The sequence below is a fragment of the Equus caballus genome, chromosome 25, assembly GCF_041296265.1.
Source record: "Equus caballus isolate H_3958 breed thoroughbred chromosome 25, TB-T2T, whole genome shotgun sequence".
NCBI lineage: Eukaryota > Metazoa > Chordata > Mammalia > Perissodactyla > Equidae > Equus > Equus caballus.
Window position 1 is genome coordinate 9,701,575 of NC_091708.1, and position 22,815 is coordinate 9,724,389.

The 22,815-nt window shown below is 42.1% G+C and overlaps 2 protein-coding genes across 7 annotated transcripts in view; one reads left to right on the top strand and one right to left on the bottom strand.

Moving 5' to 3' along the window:
* Positions 1–7,745, top strand: part of CLTA (clathrin light chain A) — a 51,630-nt gene extending 43,885 nt beyond the window's left edge. The window contains exon 5 of the mRNA XM_070250374.1: positions 6,657–7,745. Within this exon, the coding sequence (XP_070106475.1) occupies positions 6,657–6,696 (40 nt within the window). The 3' untranslated portion in view covers positions 6,697–7,745. The remainder of the gene's footprint in view (positions 1–6,656) is intronic.
* The window catches only part of GNE (glucosamine (UDP-N-acetyl)-2-epimerase/N-acetylmannosamine kinase), a 46,076-nt gene that overhangs the window by 17,637 nt on the left and 5,624 nt on the right, over positions 1–22,815 (bottom strand). For 2 of the 6 annotated variants that reach the window (XM_070250712.1, XM_001497313.7), the window contains 3 exons: positions 9,400–9,605; positions 4,091–4,542; positions 325–477 (listed from right to left, as the gene is read on the bottom strand). In XM_070250712.1, coding sequence (XP_070106813.1) covers positions 325–477; positions 4,091–4,542; positions 9,400–9,605 — 811 coding nt within the window. Of the gene's footprint in view, positions 1–324; positions 478–4,090; positions 4,543–9,399; positions 9,606–12,084; positions 12,155–13,238; positions 13,666–13,880; positions 14,543–22,815 lie in introns of those variants that run through there. The other 4 variants (XM_070250715.1, XM_070250713.1, XM_023629668.2 and 1 more) reach the window with 4 other exon arrangements.

The following is a 22,815-nucleotide window of genomic DNA, read 5'->3' on the forward strand; positions in this document are numbered from 1 at the left end:
AGGTATATGTCTCTTGGCTACTGCATTTTCTTGTTGGTGGAAACTGGAGGGAAGACCAAACATGGAATTAGAATGGAGATTAGAGAGATCTTTTTTTAGTATTTATTTTTTTCCTATTAAGTTTCTACTAAACTTGACAAAAACATCACAAACTCTTTGATCTACTGCAAAATTGATGATCCTTTGAAAATCGGAATAAATTTCAGAATAGAGTGGGCTTCAATGATAACATAAGCAAGATAGGAAGGGCAGTAAAAAGAAGAGATAATAGAAACATAACACGGGACAGGTAGCTGGCATACTTTCATTTTCAAGTTCAATTACCTGCATCAATATTTGGAAACAGAACTAGGGTCCGCTTGTTAAATGAGATAAGTGCATCCAATGTTAATTCAAACATTTTTATGGAATGCTTAATGTCAGTAGTCACAGGGTGCTGTAGTGCAACAATGTAATCTTTAGATTTTACATCATCACCTGTTTAAAGAAAATCAAACCACATTGCTTCATTAGTTACGAATCTTAAAGGAGGAGGAAGCAAATTCTAAAAAGCAAGACCGCAAAGTCTGTGCTTTTAAGAATTCTAAGGAATTCACTCTCTAAGCAGGACATCCAAATTAGGATCAAACAATAAGAACTTAGAGCAACATGTCCAAGGATTCAGCAAACAACATCTTACAAAGGCGCTTGCTACCACAAACAAAGTATATAACTTTAAATAGCAGACACCAGAATTCACCGTTTTAAAACCCAAAATATTTCAAAGCATTAGAAAAATGTGAATCTTCTCAATCTCTAACTAGTGTTTCTAATGAATTATCAGCCATATTAGTGAATAATAATGTGTTGCATTTAGAGATCGAATGAGCATTAAATATACTTCATCTAATGCAGAGCAGCTTCCCCATACCATCGCCCACCAGATTCAACAAACAGAAATGTTTCTAACTCTATTCACAGGAACTAGAAAGGTTTTACTCATCCCCAGGCTAGGATCCCAAGGACAGTTCCTCAGCAAATGCGCAAAGTGTAAAAGGTTCAAACAGCCAGTGCTATGTCAAATAACACAAAACCTTTATCAAGAGAGCCTATATTATCCCATAAAACTGAAAATGAACTCCACTGCTTATTTTTAATGAAAGAATATATTTCTTTGTGATATTAATTTTAATGATCAACTTCATCATGAACTATAAGTTTATCATTAATTTCCAAATTCAACTAGTAGCAATTTTTTATGGTTTAATGGTAACATAATTTTTACTAAGAATCTTCAGTAGTATTGATTTAAAAGACTGCAGTCTCCAAAATTTTATTTTAAAAAATTATTAGACCCATCTTATATTATAAACTGAGAGTGGGGATGATATAATTATTAAATTTTTGTACAAAGCAAGAAAAAGACCTAAAGCCCTAAAAGAATCCATAAGAAGCAATAGTCTAGAAGGATAAGATCAACATAAATTCAGATAATCTACTAGCTATAAATCAGGGCCATTAGAAAGAAACTATTTCAAAGAGAAGAAAAACTTGGGAGGAGGAGTAATAATAAAAGAAGTATCTTCAGGGCAAGGATATGGAAATGCTATGTATATGTGGCAATCTGACCGCAGGCACAAACTAGTCCCGCTACAGTGTGTATTTCTGCCATATGAATTAGCTCATCTGGGACTGGTGAACAGAGGAATGATGTCAGCCTTTAATGGAGCAGTTGAGTTATTCATACAGGATCCCTCACGGCTGAATCCAAAGAACCTTAACGTAAATGTACGCAACAAATGGATTTCTCTGTGGAGAAATATGGTACTCGTCACAAGGCCCCTTCACCCGGCATTCTCTCCTTGGCTCAGTTTGCCCATGTACTCTGTCTAGAGAACACTTTTAGGGCAAGTCTCTCTGATTTTTGTGCTTTCTTTTTGGTGACAGTTTTTCTTTGATAGTGAGGACGTATGGAGCTTCTGCAGTCCCATGCAGGGGATCATTCTACACAACTTATTGCTACAAGTTATGGCCAAGGGCTAAGTGAAAGGTGAAAAGAAAGAAAAATTCCAGTTTACCCCACGAGAGCTTTCCACTTCTCATTTATCTTCTACTTTAAGTGTGATTAAGAAACATTTGTAGTACAGAGAAAACAGCCATATAATGTAGAACGCAGCAGGACTGCACTTTGTCACTTAAGGTTCCATATGGAGCCATTTAAGCAGGTTCTTTATAAAAGAAGGATGGTAAAAGAACAAAAACTAGATGTCTTTTTTTCAACTGGTGAAAAAGAAAATGAGACGAGCCAGAGCTACTTGTCCCCGACAAGGATACATGCAGAGCCCGCGCCTGCTTCTCCATGGGCGACTTCTGATGATCACTCTGCCTTTGTCTCCAGAACTCAGCAGCTTCAGCCCTTCCACAACGCCCTTTCCATGAAGGCATCATCGTTTTGTTTTGTGTTGTAAAGTTCCATATTTACTGTGGTATTTCTTTCATTATTAGGAATAACATGTCTTTTTAACTGTGCTAATATTTTTATTAGGACTGTTATTTATTAATGTTCTGGTTATAATCTGCATGTTCTGAGTGCCCTACTCAACCTTATTTTTCCTATAAGCAAAGTAAAACCATCAGAAGTTACAGAGGAGAAGCAGTTACAGGCTTTGCACCAAATGTCTTATTGCCAGCAGTGAAAGGTGCAGACTCACTGTCTTGTGTTTTCTTTTCCACTGGTTTAAAAAAAATCTAGTTTTTACTATTTTTTCATCCTTCTTTTCATAAGGAAACTGCTTCGACAGTTCCAAATATAACCTTAAGCCCTACAGGTACAATCTTGCATTCTGCTTTATAAGGGTTATTTTCCATTCATTACAAGTTTTTCAAATATACACTTTTTCAGAATATATAGAGAGCTAACAGTATAATCAGAGTAAAATGCAAGACTGTTTACTTAGAAGCATATAAAAAAGAGAGACTGGAGAGAGAGAAGTTTGTTCTATCAGCATTATCTAGAAAGGTTCCCTGATAACTACACATTTGTCCAAGAATAGGAAATATATAGAATGGATTAACTTATATAGTAGGAAAAGCCCGATTCCTTTCCTGTTCTAATATTATCTGGATTAAAAATATGCACAATCACTAGATCAATTTTCTATTCATTAATTTCATTATTCAATAGATCTTCCTCTTAAAAAAGGAGAGTCCTTGATTGTTCTGGAGAAAAAACCAGCAATGAGGGTTCCCTTCTCTCCACACCCTCTCCAAAAAAAGGAGAGTCCTAAATAGATGATTAATTGATTTGTCCTCTAGATAGTACTTTCACTATAAATTAACCAATTGACATTCTGTTTATAAACCTATCTTTTTTGCCTCTAATTAGCAAAAGGTAATTTCCAGAAAGCTAGATCATTGATAAGTGAAGATTTTAGAGCTTCAGGCTTATTTACAGTGATAACAAACTCTAACCAGACAATTATGACTTCTTCTTAATAATCATCATCTCTTATATTAATAAGTACTTATGGCCAATTACTGCTTTCAACATTTATCATCTCCAACAGTCCCATAAGAAGGGCACTAAAATTTAAAATAATTTTTTTCATTGTACTGAAAAACAAAATATAGGAAAACAAAAATCAAAGCACTCATAAATCTACTAACCAGAAATAAATGACTTGGTATACATACTTCCTAACTTTTCTAATATTTTAGAAAAGTTAATAATTTTCCTATTATAATATAGTTTTTATAAAAATGGCATCATATTTTACATATAACTTTGTAACTTGCTTTTTTTTCCCTTTTTGTTATATCAGGATCTGTCCTTGTAACTAAATACTCACCTATAACATTATATTTAATGTATTAAAAGCATTCTATTCTATAAATTATAGTATAGATTTTAAAAATTCAATTCATTAAGCCTAATTTACAGAAAAGGTGAGTCTCAGAGAGGTGAAGTCGTACCATAGGGTGAGATCTATGAACAAAGACTTTAGTGTTCTGATTGAAAATGGAATATTCTATCCACAATAGTTTCTGAAGACTGAAACATACCCAACACTGACAAAAACCACCATTAGACTGAATAAAGTCTGATACGTACCTAGCCACATCCGAATGATACTCATGTAGTCTTTGTTCTTGGCAGAGAGAAGTTTATCATAGGAAGGGCAGCCTGCCAAAAGGATGCGATCATGGTCCTCACACATGGATATGAGGTGTTGCTCAGCACTTCGGGTGCAGCACACATGATAATGAGCTAGTTTTGTTATAGCATGTCTGATAGAGTCATCAATGGTTCCACTGACTTCCCCACCTTCAATGTGAAGGATTCGGATGTTCATCAAGGCAGCAGACGTAGCCAGAGCCAGGGCATCAAACCTGTCTCCATGAACAATCATGATATCAGGCTTCAGGCGATTAAGGACATCTGGTAGCTTCACTAGGGCCAGGCCTACTGACTCCACCATAGCTGCCTCATCTTCCCCTCTAACGATCGTGTGTAGCCTGGTGTTAATGTCAAAGTCATCTTGTTCAATCATGCGATATGTGTTTCTAAAGCAGGAAAGAAAGAAGGATGTGAGAGCATGTTCTTAAACATAAGGTCATAAAAACATAGGAGGAAAGCAATCTAACATCAACCCTGAAAGGAGAAGTACTTTATAAAATTTACTTGTTAAAATAAATAAATTGAAGTATAACACACACACAAATTAAAAGCACAGACCATAAATGCACAGATGGCTTGATTAACTATTCTACACGAACACCTCAGATCAAGACAGAGCACACCCAGCACCTTGGCAGTCCCACCCACGCCTCCTCCTGGTCAATACCTGGAGGGAGAAATACCTCAGGCACAATTTTTTTATTAGGAAAAAAAGAGACCACACTTTTAAGAATGGTCACTTTTTTTTATATTTATAAATTTTTAAAAAGCAATATGCTACTTAATAGAAAAAACTTTAATTTACAAAGGCAAAGCTCTTTTTTTTTATTGGAAAAAAAGGGAATCAGGATACCTGGCATGTCACTATAATATAAATTTCTGAATGATGGAAATTATCTCCTGAATTTTCTTTGTCTAGTACAGTCAATGCAGCATAATTCTGCATGGGGTGAAATGTAGGTTTCACAGCATTAAATTGGCTGTGAAACGCAGTTTTGTCTCTTTCATGCTTCAATAACAGCAGCAAGTGTCAATGCCTTCAAATTTCCTGTTATGACTAGATTGCAAAAGAGATTGCTTTTTTCTAAATAAATATACTAAATTTATTATTTTAAAATTGGAAAATACAGAAAGTTAACATCCCTAAACCTACTACTCAGCATTATCAGTGTTATCATTTTGATTTCTTTCTTTCTAGCCACTCTATGCATATTTTAACACAGCTGAGAAGACATCATACGATTTTGTAATCTACTTAATCCATTCAACACTATATTATTAGATCATGAAGGATTCTTCACATACTTCATTTTACACCACAGATGTTCTCATAGCCATTTTATGGACTCCTCTGGATTTTCCTACACAAACCATCATGTTTTCTGTAATTAAAGACAATCTTTGTGCCTTTACTTCTATTTCTTGCTTTTTTGCATTGGCTGTTATGTCCAGTACAAGTTGAAGAGTAGTAGTCAAAGTAGAAATCCTTACATTGTTCCCAATCTCAAGGGGAAAGCATAATTTTATATTAGCTATAGGTTTTTCACAGGTGGCCTTTACCAGACTGAGGAATTTCCCTTCTATTTCAAGTTTGCTCAGAGTTTCTATCATAACTGGTTGTTTAACTTTGTCAAATGCTTTTTTGACATCTGTGAAATGATCAGGTGTTTCCCCTTCCGGGGTTGTGGGAAGGGTCCTAGAACTAACATCCCCTCAGATACTGAGGGACAACTGTATGTTCACAAGGGATACTGGTCTGAATTTTCCTTTCTTATAATGTACTTATCAGGTTTTGATATCAGGATTATGTTGACTTTATATAACAATCTGGCAAAGTTCCCTGCTCCTCTATTTTCCTAAAGACTTTGTATAAGATTGATGTTATTTCTTCCTTAAATATTTGATATAATAAGTGAAGCCATCTTTGTGGGAAATTATTTTTATAGGAAGTGTATGATAATGAATTCAATTTCTTTAATAAATATAGGGCTATTGAGATTTTTCTACTTTTTCTGTGTCAGTTTTGGTAAGCAGTGTTTTTTCAAGGAGTTTGTCTACTTTATCTAAACTGATTGCCAAATTTATTGGCCTACTATTCCCTTTTTATTCTTTTAAGGCTGTAAGATCAGCAGTGATATCCTCTTTGTCATCTTATATTGTTAATTCCTGTGTTCTCTCTCTTTTTCTTATGCTTTGCTAGGAGTTTGTCAATTTTATTAATATTTTCAAAGACCCTCTGGCTTCGTTAATTTTCTCTATTTTTATATTTCATTGATTTTCACTCTTCATTGTTTCCTCCCTTCTATTTACTTTGGGTTTAATTTTCTCATCTTTTTGTTGTTTAATAGAGTGGTAAGAGATCATTGACTCTGAACTTCTCTTTCTTAGTAAGTATTTAAAGATATAAATTTCCCCCAAGCACTGCTTCATCTATACCCAAAACTTTTGATATACTGTAATATTTATTATTCAGTTCAAAATGTTTTCTAATTTCCCTTAGGATTTCTTGTTGCATCCAAAGGCTTAAAACTCAACAATAAGAAAACGACCCAATTAAAAAATAGGCTAAACATCTTAACAGACACCTCACCAAAGATGATATAAAGATGGTAAATAAACATATGAAAAGATACTCCACATCATATGTCATCGGGGAAACGCAAATTAAAACAACAAGGAGATACCGCTACACATCTATTAGAATGGCCAAAATCCAGAACACTGACAACACCAAATGCTGGGAGGATGTGGAACAACAGGAACTCTCACTCACTGCTGGTAGGAATACAAAATGTCACAGCCACTTTGGAAGATAGGTTGGCGGTTTCTTAGAAAACTAAACCATACAATCTAGCGATTGTGCTCCTTGGTATTTACCCAAAGGAGCTGAAAACTTATGTCCACACAAAAATCTGCAAAATGGATGCTTACAGCAGCTTTATTCATAATTGCTGAAACTTGGAAGCAACCAAGATGTCCTTCAGTAGGTGAATGGATAAGCTATAGTACATCCAGACAATGGATTATTCAGCGCTAAAAAGAAATGACTATCAAGACATGAAAATACATGAAGGAGACTTAAATGCATATTACTAAGTGAAAGAAGCCAATCCGAAGAGGCTGTATACTGTATGATTCCAATATATGACGTCCTGGAAAAGACAAACCTATGGAGATGGTAAAAAGATCACTGGTTGCTAGGGGTTGAGGGGAGGGGGGATGAGTAGGCAGAGCAGCCTTTTTGGGCAGTGAAACAACGCTGTATGACACTATAATGGTGGAAATATGTCATTATACATTTGTCCAAACCTACAGAATTTAAACCACCATGTTGAACCCTAAAGTAAACTATGGACTTTGGATGATAATGACGTGTCAATATTGGTTCATAGTTGTAACAAATGAACCACTCTGGTGGGAGATGTTGGTAATGGGGGAGGTGATGCATGTGTGAGGACAGGGACCTATATGGGAAACCTTTGTACCTCCTGCTCAGTTTTGGTGTAGACATAAAACCACTCTAAAATGTTTTAATATTTTGTATTACCAACTCATGCAGGAAATAAATGAACACATGAATTTCTAAGTAGTTGATTGGTACTTATTTGATTTCCTTTTTTGCCAATTCTTAAGAGTGTAAAAATGCTATTTTTAAAAAAATATCCAAGTAGTTGAAATAGAAGGTAGCTGATTTTTTCTGCTGTTTTAATGTCTTTTTAAACTAGATAATACATTCATGTGGTTTAAAACTCAAGACACAAAAGGTTCTATGGTGAAAAGGCTACCTTCTCACTTTTGTTTCCCAGTCATGCCGTCCCTCCTCCCCAAAGCAACCAATTTCTTATATGAGAATGTACTTTAAACATACATCTCCATTAAGTAGTAGTCAAGTTTCCTATTTAACAGCCTCACCAGACAAATACTACCTTTCCAGGCTTAATTACTGTGGTAGCCAGATAAGAAACCTACGACGGTTTCTTTAAGAGCCTCTCTCCCATTAGTCTTCCTGTTAAACTTTTCTCACAGAAGTAAAAGGACCCACTTAGATTTTCATCTCAGGCTCTAGCTAAGATTTTTCTTCTGCTTTGTCCTATCTTTGTCCTGTGTATGTAAGAACCAGTGGATTTTCTTAGATAGCCAGAATTCATGTCATATGTTTTAAATCTGATTTTCCTGAGCTATCCATAAGTTTCTTCTCTACTCTTTAAGTACTTTCTTAGAGCAAATTGGTTTTTGGAGGCAAATGTTATTTGTTTTTTCTGTTGTTATTGTCTCATTCTTAAAGAACAGTCTGAAAAAGACAATTTTACTTTAACACAAGCTTTTTTCACATACAATCATGTGACACACAAGGACATTTCGGTCAACAATAGACTGCATATACGAAGGTGGTACCCTGAGTGCCACAGAGCCTAGGCATGCAGTAGGCTGTACCAGCTAGGGTTGTGTGAGTGCTCTCTGATGTTCACACAACAAAATCGCCTAACAAGCATTTCTCAGAATGTGTCCCTATCGTTAAGTAACACATGGCTGTGTAATATTGTATTTCTGACCATCTTAGGAGGATGCATTAACATTTTCATGCCACAAGGGTGCTCTAAATGCCATTTTATTACATGTGACACAATGAGTGTTCATCTTTGGTTTATACATTCTGCTCCCTCAAAGACTTCCCAACTTTCATTTTTCAAATTTAGACTGCAATCAGTAACAAACCTAATATCACCAAAATAAATACCAATGGTAATGGTAATATAACATTCTACTTTACCTTGTAGGTCAATTAGATTTTAAAATCTTCTTCCACAGCTACTACTTTATATGCTGTTGATCTATATACCGGTTTTAATGTAGAATTACCATTAGAACTCACAAAACAGATTGCATGGAATCACATTATTATAGTCACACAATATGTATTTAATTTCTCCTGAATGTAATAATAAATAAAAATATTTATAGCTATCCTTTATCAAGCATCTATTAAGCAGCATCAGTGTGATGGACACTTTATATCACTATCTCCATTCTTCATAATAACATACAACATAGGTTTCCACTCCATTTTGTAACTGGGGAACCTGAGGCTTAGAGATGCTAAGCAACTTCTCCAAGGCCACGTAAAAGTAAGTGGTAGAAGTGGGATTTGAAGCTAGTTCCACATGGCTCTGAGATGCAAGCTCTCTCCAGTACTGCCACCATGTTCCAATGAAGAGTATCATAGGAAAATGCTTTCATCTTACCCATAGTCATCTATCAGGTGAGAGCCAAGTACCACCACATCAAGTTCAAAGAACTCAGGTTCTGTTTTAATGCCAAACATGATCGGGGCAAGTTTAGAATAATCGGCACGGTTGCAAGTAGCAACGCAAACCCGAAGCTTTCGGTTATTTCCATTCTTCTCCATGACTTGTTTTTCTCGTCTTGAGAGATTCTTAAAATAGAGTTCCTGAAGTTGGAAAAATAAAAATTATTTATAATCAGAATGATGGGTCCTCGATATAAACATAAATTTTGCAGTTGTAAGTCCTTAACCACCATTTAGTACAGTGATTCTTAACTTTTTCACACCAGCACTCCTGTGTGACACGTCCACTGGTACACCCAGAGCCCTGAAATTCCAGCAGACCAGCTATAACCCCTCCCCTTTCTTATACTTAAGAAAACACACTGGAATGCAATTAAGAAAGAGAAACATAAATCTACTCTCATTTAAAAGGCAAGCAAACATCAGTTCTTTATTATTAAAAATGACTTGCCATACCTCGCAGCTGATCCCAACATACCAGACTGTTGCAGACTTTGAGAACAACTGATCTAGTTCAACTCTCTCACTTGCAGAAAGCGAAACAGGTCTTGAGAGAGGAAGTTACTTCCCCAAGATTCAAGATCACATCTTATAAGGGAGGAGATCTATTCACACCCCCTATATACAAAGCACTGTGATTAATGCTGAGGAAGAAGATGAGTAAGATTCAACAACAACTAATCTTCAAGGCCTCGCTGGCACCTATAGCCAGTGCCTACAAACTTGACAACTCCAAATGCCTACCAGGTATCTCCTGTCCCATACACACCTTGAAGTCAGTGTTCCAAAGTAAACTCATTTTCTTTTCCAAACCTGCTCCTCCTTCCTTGTTCTCTTACTCAGTTATGAACTTCCATTCCTCCAAACACCCTGACATGCTTGTCTTCTCTGTTCCTACTCTGTACCTCCTAAGCCCATCAATTCCACCTCCTGAATATCTTTCAAATCTATCTCCTCCTCTTCGTCCCCACCAGGACATCCCCTAGTCCAATTCCTCCTTTTAGGTTTGGACTATTCTAACAGCTGCTGAAGTGGTTCGCCTGGCTCTAGTCTTGCCCTGCCTCCCACAAAGTTCATAAATCTGGTTATCGTGCTACAGGATACACCACCTATGGATAAAGTCCAAATTGCTGATCTGGACCTGGCTCATCCTTCCAAACGCTTCTTCCCTACCTACAATTAACCCTTACTCTGTGCCAAAGCTATATCGAAGTGCCTGCAGTTCAACCAATGGGTCTCCATCTCTGGCTTTCTAGATGCAAGTATCTCTACCTGAAACTTCCTTTCCCTCTTGCCTGGACTCCTCCTCCTCCTTCACAGCTCGGTCTAAGTGTCACCTCTTCCGGAAGGCCTTCACATAAACTTCAGTTCCTCCGCACCCACCCCTTTAGTGCTGCCTCCCTCTGAGCACTATGGCCCTACCATACACACAGATGCTATTGCCCAACTCCTCTGCCCACCCTCTCCTGCCCCCTGCCACCTATACCCTGCATTCACAAAGTAAAAATCGGGACAAGGGATAAGAGAGATGTTTCATGAAGCATTTTAAACTTCTCTGTATCAACATAAAGTTCCACCTCACCGACTGATAATGCGTAAGTTTCAGGAACGCAACAACACTTAGAACTGGCAATCAGGAATACAGAGAAGTTGGAGTACAGACGCCAGCAATAAGGGAGGTGCCCTGAAGATCAGCGCAAACACTGCAGTTTCACTGGAAATCCCCTCAGTAGCCCTCTGCTGTTGGTATCTCATCTCTCTCAGGCTAGAACTTCTGTGAGCACACAAACTGCCCCATCCTTAGGCCCATGCTGAACTTAATCTCCTTCCAACGCTAATTCCACCCGATGGAAAGCATTCATAAACTAATGAAATGAGCACTGTGTCAAGAGAGTTGTATGCATAAGATCTAAGCGCTACCTAATCATTAAAGGGACAAACATTTTTTTTAATGGTTATCTTAAGTGTTCTTGTACATAATCCTTCTTCCACTGATCATTAAATTTGAGCTGGATAAATTGTTGGTGATATTTAATTTTCTGGGAGAAGCAAAGCAAATCATTCATGGTTGGTCAGCTTGTATTTATTTTAACAGAACAGTAAACTTTCCATTTGGCAATACTAAAATGCTTAGTATTTACCAGGTAACTCAAAGGTTATTCTACTAAAACTGAGAGTAAGTTAGCCAGATAAATAAATGAAAAATACAGTGTTACTAAGGCAAAAGCTTTTTTAAGGAAAGAAGTTAAATCTTAAAAAAATAATAATGGTAAATGCCTTTTTAAGGAGAGAATTATTTTTAAAAAATAATTTCAATTTACTAACTTACTTTTTGATTAGGTGATACATTCACATGGTTTAAAATTTGTAAGTCATAATAAGAGGCTATACAGCAAAAAGTTTTCTTATCTGTGTTCCCCAACCATACAGTTCTTCTCCCTAGAAGCTAAGAGTTACTAGTTTCTTATCTATCTTTCTATAGATATACATAAATATATAAATAAATATATATAAATGCAAATATATACCCAGATATAAATAAATACAAATGTATTTACTTATAAATACATATAGTGTATATTATGCAATTGGTGACATTCTACAAACTGTTGTTGCATACCTTGCTTTTTAAATGCTTTTAATTATGTTTCTGAATTAAATCGTAAAATGGGAAAATTATAAGCAGGGGTCTGAAACAAAAATAGTAACGTTAATATCTGTGAAATCTTCATGATTGGTAGATGGTGTCATATTGTCTTCTGTCCTCAGCATGTTTGAAATATTTCGTTATTAACAAGAAGTCTTTTAAATAGACTGTGAAGGAGGTGTGTTGTCCATAGTCCCCTCAAGCCTAAAGCTCAGCAAGTCAGGAGGGATTAGATATTTGTACCCATTTCATCATCAATTCCATGATTGTAACCAGAGCCACTAATATATAGATACACAGACACCAGAAAAGTGTGCCTTCAGCTTGAACTCACTGGCAATCTCTGAGAAACCCAATTTCTTTTTTTTTTTTTAAAGATTGTCACCTGAGCTAACAACTGTTGTCAATCTTTTTTTTTTTCTGCTTTTTCTCCCCAAATCCCCCCAGTACACAGCTGTATATTGTAGTTGTGGGTCCTTCCAATTGTGGCATGTGGGACGCCGCCTCAGCGTGGCCGACAAGCAGTGCCATGTCCGCGCCTGGGATCCGAACCGGCGAAGCCCTGGGCCACCGAAGCCAAGGTGGAGCGGAGCACACGAACCCACCCACTCAGCCACACAGCCACGGGCCGGCCGAGAAACCCAATTCTTGAAGATTCCTTCCTGCATTCTCTCAAGGCTGACTATTTTAAATACTGACAAAAGGTGATCACTCCTTTCCAGAAAAGTAATGTCCCACTCAGCTGTGGAAAGAGATGAACAGCTGGCCACGCAGTCACTGAGCAGAAGCTACAGGGACAGTGAACATTTGTCATCACTTCTGAGGGCGGAGCACTGTTAGCAGCTCTCCGGGCATCAGCTCCTTTCCTCCTCACGGCCTTCTCAGCCCCATTTCACAGGCTCCCCTGCCCGCCCTCCCCCGCCCCCTGCCCCTGCACCCTCCGTTCAAAAAGTAAAAATCAGGGGCAAGGGTTAAGAGAGATGTTTCATGAACCATTTTAAACTTCTGCCTGTCAACATAAAGTTCCACCTCACGACTGATCTCAATGCTGAACTTTCAGGACTGTAGCAACATTCAATACACAGAAGTGTGAGTAAGGACGCTGAGGTACAGAAAAAATAACTTACTGGCCCCAAATCACAGTTAATAATTGCCAGCACCAAAAGTCAAACCCAGCCCAGGGGTAAGGAGGGGGCTGCGCAAAAGTGGTCTGACAGCCAGAACCCTGTTCGGTTTGGCTTCCCCCAGGGTTTCTTCTGTTGGGTCAGTCATCTACACTGCCAAAGCGTGCCCACCCCTCCTGTCCTCAGAGGGGCGAAGAGCACTGCTCCCTGCTCGGACGCTCTGCACGTGTGCTCAGGCTTGCGCAACAAAGAAACGCGCATCCAACTTCCAAGGCAGGCCGGCTCCGAATGTGGTCCCTTAGGCGCGGACCTTCAACACCGCTTTCTGGGACCCGCCCAGCGGGCAGCGGTGAAGTGCGCAGGGTCCGCTTTGGTGCTCCGGGTTAGCGGGTTTGGATCCGGGTGCGGACGTGGCACCGCTTGGCAAGCCATGCTGTGGCAGGCGTCCCACATATAAAGCAGAGGAAGATGGACACGGATGTTAGCTCAGGGCCAGTCTTCCTCAGCAACAAGAGGAGGACTGGCAGCACATGTTGGCTCAGGGCTAATCTTCGTCAAAAAAAAAAAAAAAAAGACTGCCTTCTAGTGGAACCCTTTCCACCCCGGGGCAACCTGTCTGCCAAGTGGCTCCGCCCCCTGGCACACCTGCGGGACGGGACACTCCCCAGCTTCCAGGACGGCGCGTTTCCTTCCCGGACCGCCCGTGGGGACGGGGTCAGGCCCGGCCTCCCTCCCACGCCCCTGCGCCAACTCCCCGGGTACCCGCCCGGGAGCCGCCCTGAACCTGTCTGCCCACGAGCGCGAGGCGGCGCCGCGAGGGGACTCGAGAAGGTCCCTGGCGCGGAGGCCCGCGGGAGACGAGGCCGGGCGCCCGGCGAAGCCCCGGCGTGGAGCTGAGGCCTCGCGGCGGCGCCGGCGGAGGAGGTGCGGGGGCCCGGAGGATGCTCTCCCCGGGGCCCGGCGGACGCGCGGCTCTCACCAGACGCGGGTCCGAGGCTCCCTCCGCGCCGCCGCCGCCGCGCCTCGCGGGCAGGAGCCGAACGCAGCGCCAGACAGCAGGCCGGCGCCAGGCCGCCCCTCGGCTTCCGCAGCCAGGCCCCGCGGCTCGATGACTCGTCGCTCGACCCCCGCCCCGCACGCCCCTGCACACCCACCCGGAGCACCGAATCGGCGAGCGCGCCCTACGTCACCGGAGAGCGGGCCCGTGATTGGCTGTGCCGCCCGCACCCCGCCCCTCCCCAAACGGTCCTCCGAGGCGGCGGCTGCGGCCGGCCGAGCGCCTTCCGTCGTCGTGGCGCCGCCGCGCCGCCCGCTCCAGTCCCCTCCCCGACACGTCGTCCTCCGCCGGCAGCGCCCGCTCGCGAATCCGCGTGCTCCCGCGGGGTGGTGGTTTTGGCCTTGCGCCCAAGGTGGGGTTTCTTGGGCCTTCCGTTCCTCCACCGTTTCCTGGGCCGTGACCGAAGCGACGCTTCGCGGGGCCCGGCCACCCCAGAGCCGGCCCCGAGCCGCCGGGCCTTGTCTGCCAGGAGCCTCTGATGGGGTGTGGACGGCGACCGGGCGAGGCGGCTGCCGGCTGGCGGGTTACGGCGCTCGGCCTCGGCCTCCCCGGCGGCCCCCAGCCGGCCCTGGCGGAGGGCGCACACCGCGCCGGGCAGACGGCAGGGTTAGGCTTCCAGTGCCCGAGTCACCATTGACAGCCTGGGAGGGAGCTGCTGGTAGGAGGCATTTTACAACCATTGAATCATTTACCACGGGTGAAACTGTTTAAACAATGTGACGACTCATTGACGAGTTCTTGCCATAAAGTGAATTTCAAACCCAACCACCCTTTTTTTTTCTTTTGGTGAGGAAGATTCGCCCTGAGCTAGCACCTGTGCTACTCTTCCTCTGCTTTGCACGTGGTCCTGCCACAGCCGCTCCCAGGGGCCTAGGTCTGCGCTGGGTCCGAACCCGCGGACCCGCAAGCAGAGCGTCGGGCGCTGGAGCCGCTGGGCCACACCACGCCTGGCGCGCCGTGTGCACTTGATGTCTTCCAGCTAACGAAGCGCTCTTTGCAGAATGCTCATGAACCGTTGGCTCCTCGAGCTGGCAGGGAGCCGCCAGGAAGTCCCAGCCCCAGAAGGACAGACGTTGAGGGGTTTTGTGCCAGGAAGTGCCGTCAGATTTCTTTTTAAAATATCGCTGTGGGGGCTGCCAGGCGTCGGAGCGGTTAAAGGCGCACCTTCCGCTTCTCACTGGCCCGGGTTCGCCGGTTCGGATCCCGGGTGCGGACATGGCACCGCTTGGCAAGCCATGCTGTGGCGGGTGTCCCACGTATAGAGGAAGATGGGCACGGATGTTAGCTCAGGGCCAGTCTTCCTCAGCAAAAAGAGGAGGATTGGTAGCAGTTAGCTCAGGGCTAATCTTCCTCAAAAAAAAAAAAGAGTAGAGAACTTTCTCTGCTGGTGGCAAAAGAGGAAGTCCAGATCCAAAGTGCGAGGAAGACTCAAGGCCCAGCGGCCGGCTTGCAGATAGAAAGCCATGCGTCAGGGAGTACAGCCAACCTCTGGAGCTGAGAGAGGCCCCAAGCTGATGGCCAACAAGAAAATGGGGGTCTTAGTCCTACAACCACAAGGAACTGAATTCGGCCAAGGACAAGAATGAGTGTGGAAGCAGAGCCCGCGGGTGAGAGTTCAGGCTGGTGAACACCTTGAGTTTAGTCTTGAGACGTCCTGGGCCGCTGAAGCAGAGCGCGCCAGCTTAACCACTCGCCCGGCGCCGGCCCCATAGAAAGATAAATACTTTTACTAATAGGTGATACCATTTTGAGAATTTGTGCACTTATTAAGCCGCGTGTAGACTTTGTTTGACCAATATTGAGAATTTTCTATTTCCACATATATCCAGTAGTTCTGTGTTCACGGAGTCATTTAGCCTTAAATGAAGTGACCCTCTTTTTAGAATTTTCCCTTGTGTTCTCTTGAGATGAAGTTGCAGCATAAGAGGCATATTCTCTTGACTTTTGGGGAGCACTCTTCTATGGGTAAATATCGCAGTTCTGGGTCTCTTACGTTGCTATTTAATAGTGTGAATTAAAGTATCAAAAATCTTCCCAAGTCATTAAGTTTTGTCTGTTTGGTTTGGTTTCCTTTGGCTTTAATCTGAGGGCTCTACAAACTACAAAAAGTACTTAGGGCTTTGTAGTATAATAAAATCAGGTTTTCCTAAGGATTTCCCCATAAGAAGAATTATAGCTTAAAAGTGTTCAGGGCATACTTAGCCTCTCAAAGAATTCTAGACCTTAAAAGATCATCTAATCCAGCCTTCTCATCAGAGGAGGAGACCTCTCGACAGCATCCCTCACAGATGTTCATCTGGCCACTTTGGGGACATTTCTTCTAATGGGGACTTGTCTTGCTCTATGGTGATTTAATTATAAAAATACTCTGCATCTCTGTAAATTCTACTCACATATTAGTAACCTACTATTCTAAACACTATTTGTATTCACTCAGTACTACTAACAACCTTACCATGTAGATTCTATCACCCCCATTTTATAGACAGGGAGACTGGAGCACAGAAGGGCAATTGCCTAAGGTCACACAGCTGCCGAGCAGAAAGCCCAGCCCTTGATCTTACATGCTGAGTCACTGCCCTACATTTCCTCTGTACTAAACAGAGCCCTTAGGCCTTCTGTTAGAAACCTATCTTCAGATTGATCTTGATCATTGATTCTGGAGTAAGTTGTTCCACTAGTTAGGAATTCACATAACTTCGTTATCCAGCCCACATCTCTCTGAACTGCTCACATAAATGGCTTACGAAATTTTTAAAGATTATCTTCTTTAAAATCAAGATGTACAATGTCTATGACATTCTCCTGATGTACAGCTTGACAAAGCCTTCAAGAAAGAAAATGAGATCAGTTTGGCACTTTTTAAAAAAATTGACTTTTTATTATTGAAGTATAACAAAGAAGCTTGTACATAATAAGCATGTGTTGAATTCTGAATTTTCATGAAGTGGACACACCTGGATAACTACCGCTGAGATAAAGAAAGAAAACATTGCTAGCGTGCGTGAGCTGCCTACCCAGCAGCTGCCTGTGCAGGACCCATGAAAAGACCTAGCAGTGAGGCTGTGCTTAGGAACAGACGCAGAGGTGTTCACTAAGCACGTTAGACTAGCTCTCTGCAGCGTTTAGACTGTGGCGTGCAGACAGGATTGGCCAGCTGGAAGCGAGTTGGAAGATGGGGCACACTAAACCACAGACACAGATGTGCTGGGAGAGGTAGAACAGGTGGGCCGAAGGGAGAGAATCCAGTCCCTGACTCGCCTTGAATCCTGAACAACTGACTTCAATCCATGTGTATCCTTAAAATAAATCCCTTTTCTTAAAGTGCCCTGTTCCTTGCAATCAGAAGATACTAACAACAAAATCGTAACCCAGGAAGAATCCCCAACCCCATCATTTCGATTCCCCACTCCAACCAGTTGGTAGTGGCTGCCTAGAGAACTGTATGGAAAATGACCCCGAGGTCGAGTGCAATGGAAAAGAATATTGTGGTGTCTGCAGTGTTGTTTTTTGGGGGGAAATGAAAGGGAGGCAGGGATGGTGCCATGTACCTCCATTCCTGCCCTTAGCCAATGTCATGAAAAAATCAAGAGATGGAAAAAAACTGACCAGTTAATCACCCTATTAAGCTGGATATTTCTGTTTAATATTCTTCCCTTAGCTGTTCCCCTCACCCTACTCTATAGCTCAGGCACACTTTTTTTTTTTTTTTAAGGAAGATTAGCCCTGAGCTAACTGCCGCCAATCCTCCTCTTTTTGCTGAGGAAGACTAGCCTTGAGCTAGCATCCATGCCCATCCTCTACTTTATATGTGGGACGCCTACCACAGCATGGCTTGTCAAGCGGTGCCATGTCCGCACCCGGGATTCAGACTGGTGAACCCCGGGCCGCCAAAGCAGAACGCGCACAACTAACCGCTGCGCCACTGGGCCGGCCCCCAGGCACACTTTTCATTGTCAGAGTCTCTTGAGTATATAAAGAGGTAAGGCACATCTTCTAAAGCAGATGTCACTGCAGAAGCCAGATTGTTTATAGCCGAACCAAGTGTCCTAGGCACCTCCCCAGAACAGAGCGAATTGCTCCTGTTGCTCTGATAAAGCCTACACTACATAGATGGGAAAGCAGTTCTTTTCCCTTTAGGAAAAGCATGTAAGGATTAAGTTTACATTGGCTAAAAGTAATTCAGGAACATCCTAAACTGTATGAGTCAACTTTAGGCTTGCAAGAGCATAAGATTGAAAACTATGCTTACAAATCTGCTGATTAAGATACTCAGCACAAAATGAGAAGCCTTTTTTTTTTTTTTTGAGGAAGACTAGCCCTGAGCTAACATCCATGCCCATCTTCCTCTACGTTATATGTGGGACGCCTGCCACAGCATGGCTTGCCAAGCGGTGCCATGTCTGCACCCGGGAACCAAACAGGTGAACCCTGGGCCACTGAGAAGTGGAACGTGTGCACTTAACCGCTGCGCCACCAGGTCGGCCCCAAGAGAAGCCTTTTTGAAATTCATATTCCAGGACTATTTAATCACTATTCATATCCCCAATCAGTTTATCATGTCAGCCAATCCGCTTTTTAGAGTACCTATAAAGGTGAGCCATCTGTGTGCTAGCTTTCCCAATTATAGAAGAAAAGGACAAATAAATAGAATGTTTGTGTGAAATATTGACCTTTTGGAGAATTTTTAAATGTTTTTCTTTATGGGCTATGAAAGTATCATATTTTAAACAAATAAATAATTTTATTTCTAATCTGTCAGCTAGGAAAGCCAGGTAAGCCAGAGTGCCCCGTCACCCCTGACTAACTGGAGTTCAGAAAGTTTAATTGGCACTGCTATTCCGGAAGAACTGGAAAAGCGTTAAAAACGAGTTTGCCTTTAACTTTGACTCTGTTATAAAAAGTTGGATCAACAAAATGATGTTCTAAAAGAACTGCTCATTAAGGAGTTATGTGTGGAGTATGTTCTGGGTTTTAAACGATCTGGCAAGGATCGACAGTGCCCAATTCCAGCAATAAGCCTTCAGGAGAACGTCATGATTTCTCAGCATAGGCTGAGGAACCAGCCAAGGTAGGCGTCCAAAACTCCCGCAACTGAGGAATGGCCCCCATGTGGTAATCAGCGTGCAGCTAAGGAGGAAGGGGGTCCATTCCTTTGGAGTAAAGTGGGCTTCTTAGTACCTGTGTGAAGGCCTAAGACACATCCAAGTCCACGTAATTGATGTCTGTCCATCCTAAGCACGAACCTAGGACCTCAGCCTCTGCTCATGCCTTTCATGCCGATACTCTGGAATGAATCTCAGTCAACCTTTCAAACCATTTCTGCTTTTCTTCCCTACCCTGTTTCCTGTCCCTAAACGTGGGCACTCCCTTACGATTACACCTCCGCCCCTGCTCCTCCACATGCTTGACCTTTGACCAATTGAAATGGCAAGCAATAGGATATATTGGAGACAGGAGGAAGCCATTTCGCGTAAACCTAATTTGGCCTGACTTTGTTTTTCCAAAAGGGCCTGATGTGGCCATTGAACATGCATTGTATATCTGCTTTAAGCATTTGCTATGTCCCAAAGACAAGAACAAATGGCCTTAAGATAAAGATGCAACATCCCCCCCCCATTGGCATTTCCTTAAGGATCAGCATCTCTCCCTAGACTAGGAACTGATTGCTGTGCTCACCTGTGACCAACCAGCTCGAGGCAACAGACCTGCCACCCTGTTATGTCCACCGAGACAGCAGACCTACCTGCTGTGTCCATCAATCACTGAGCTGACAGAGCAGTCTCACAAATGTTGTAAAAGGGAGATTTCAGTCATATGTGAAACATCCTCTTTGAGGGTATATAACCACTCTGTACACCCCACTTCTTTGGTGCCCTTCCTTCCTTGGGGAAGGAAGGCCCTGGGCTTTATGGTCCTCACGTTTGGCTCAGAATAAACGCACCCCAATTTTCATTTATGGATTGGTTGTGGATTATTTATGTCGAAAGCTTTCAGAATTCCATTCACTCCCAAGCGTCCCATGTTGACTTCCGTGTCAGTATTCCTTGGATGCATGCTCTAGCCTTATCTTTCTTCCTAGTTCTAGGCCCCTATCTTCAATTGCCTGCTAGATATTTCCTTACTTCAAATTCAATATAAAAAACTTAGTTTGGTTTTTTTCCTCTTGACTTCCCCACTTCTTTTAATGATACCAACTTGCTACCTTCATTCAGATTCAAAATCGTGGAGTCATATTTTAATCTTCTCTCTCTCTAACTGTTAACATCTAACCTCTCAAATTCTTCAAAATGTTTTTTTTTGCATCTACTCTTCCCCTCCCATTCCTGCCATCACCACCTTAGTTCTGATCCTCATTCTCTTATTTCCTTAATTCTGAGATGCCTATATTTTCATGATTTTACATACATAAAATCAAGATTTACTTTCTAATTAATGTACACATTTAATGTAGAGTTTTTTTATTACAGAGATCCGTTACGTCAATATGTCTTAGAATTAAGAAAATGTGGCGTCTCAGACCTAGATTACTGTGCCTCTCCTTGTTCTTCTGGCCAGCATTCCCTTGCATCTCTAGTGTCCTGCATGCTACTGCCTGGTAATCTCCGTAAGAGACTGCTTTCAGTAAGTCATTTCTTTGCTGAAGAAAAACTTCAGTAGCTCTCCATTCCCAGCTGGGTGAAGGATGCCAAGTGGATCCACTTTGGCACTGAAGGTCACCCACCATCACGCCCTGACCTCTTCCTGTCCTTACCAACGTTATCCCTCTCCCCAGGTTCTTCTGGCCTGAACGGATTCTTCTCTGCCTCTGTTTGTGTCATTCCCCACAAATAGAAGGCTATTCCTCCTCCTCCTTACACCCTACTCACACTCCAAGTCCTAGCTCTGCTGTGCAACCTAACGAACACCCCATCCCAAAATAATCTCTTCCTCATCTGAATTCCTGCAGCACTTATCTTAACCACTCGTTTCATTCTTACTAATTACCTGGTATCTTTGAATGTGTATATTTCTGACTGTAAAGTAATGGGCCTGATGTTTTATAAGGAGCTTGAGAAAGTCAGTCACCTTAGTTACCTCACTCTGTATGTCCTCTTTCTCTCATCGGGTCATAAATTCCTTGAAGTTGGTTCTGTTAGGTATACTTGTCTCCCTCATAGTTCCTGGAATCATGACTTATTTAAGAAATACAGTCTAATAAGCATTGAGTCGAGGATAGGGATCACATCTCTTATCAAAGAGTCATTGCCATCCCTGTTCTTTTCTCTATGGCTAGTCCGAGTAACTTGAATCAACTTTTCCCATCTCCCCTCCTCCAGCACCCAAGCTGATGACATTAGTAGTTCAACATTGTTGCTCAGTCTTTATAGTGAATCAAGTGTGAAAAGAGCACGGTGAGTTGAAGAACAAGGAGAAACTTAATGGTGTTATAAGATGTATGGAGGCAGAAAGTAACTAGAAATGCAGCTAAGGTACAGGGTTAAGGCCAGGTCAGCAAAAGCCTTGCGTTATGTCTTGCTAAGGAGGTCAGACTTTCTCCTCACTAGAATTGGGAAATCAGGGGAGTGACATGATCAGGTTTGCTTAATTAGAATCGTGGATGATAGATTGGGAAGAGGTGGAAGGACTAGAAGAAGGGAGATCAGTTAGGAATAATATTTCAGGACCTGAATTAAGGTAGCGGCAGTGGAAATTAAAAGTGAGAGGACAGAAGCAAAAGCATGTGGAGAAGAATGGACAGAACTTGATGGTAGAGATGGGGGAAGGCGTATGATGGAAGGGAGTGACTGAGATTTCTACTTCAAACAACTGGATGGCTGACGACGCTGTGATCTGAAGCAGAGGAGAAGCATGTCTGGGGCTGGGCTGGAGTAGGGAAGAAGATAATGAGCCCTGATTTGAACGTGTTGAATTTGAGCATCTACAGGACATTTTTATGATCTTGAGGATCTGAAGAAAGATATGGGTTGGAGATACAGATTGGTGAAAGGCATAATTCACCCCAATAACATTTACACCTGTTTGAAATTCACTGCCCAAGGCACTCAACTACATTTCTTGTTCTACCTGTTTCACCAGATTTTTCTAAGGCCCCTGACTTCCAATTTGTTGTACTTTTACTCTTGGCCAATTCAGAAATCTTTTATAATACTTTTCATATAGCAGTTGTCTAAACCTTAGACAATCAGACCCTTAGACATTATGAAATTTAACTTGATGGGGGGAAAGTTCTGCGGAAACCCAGGCACTTCTGTTGATTGCGCTTTATGTTAAACATTGGCTGGTGCCTTCCTGGCCACGTTCCCTCTTTTCCCGCTCACTCTTTCCACCTGCCCATGCACCTAGTCTTTCTCCCCTCCAGCTTCTCTCTTAACCCCTTCTTCACACTGAGTCGCTGCCTCCTTCTTTAACTTTCTTCTTCCTGGGTGCCCACGACATCTCCTGATTCCCCACTCCCTCCAGCCTCTCAAACCCTTCCTTAAAAGTTCATGTTTCCTAGGATGCTATGTTTAGCTTTCCTTT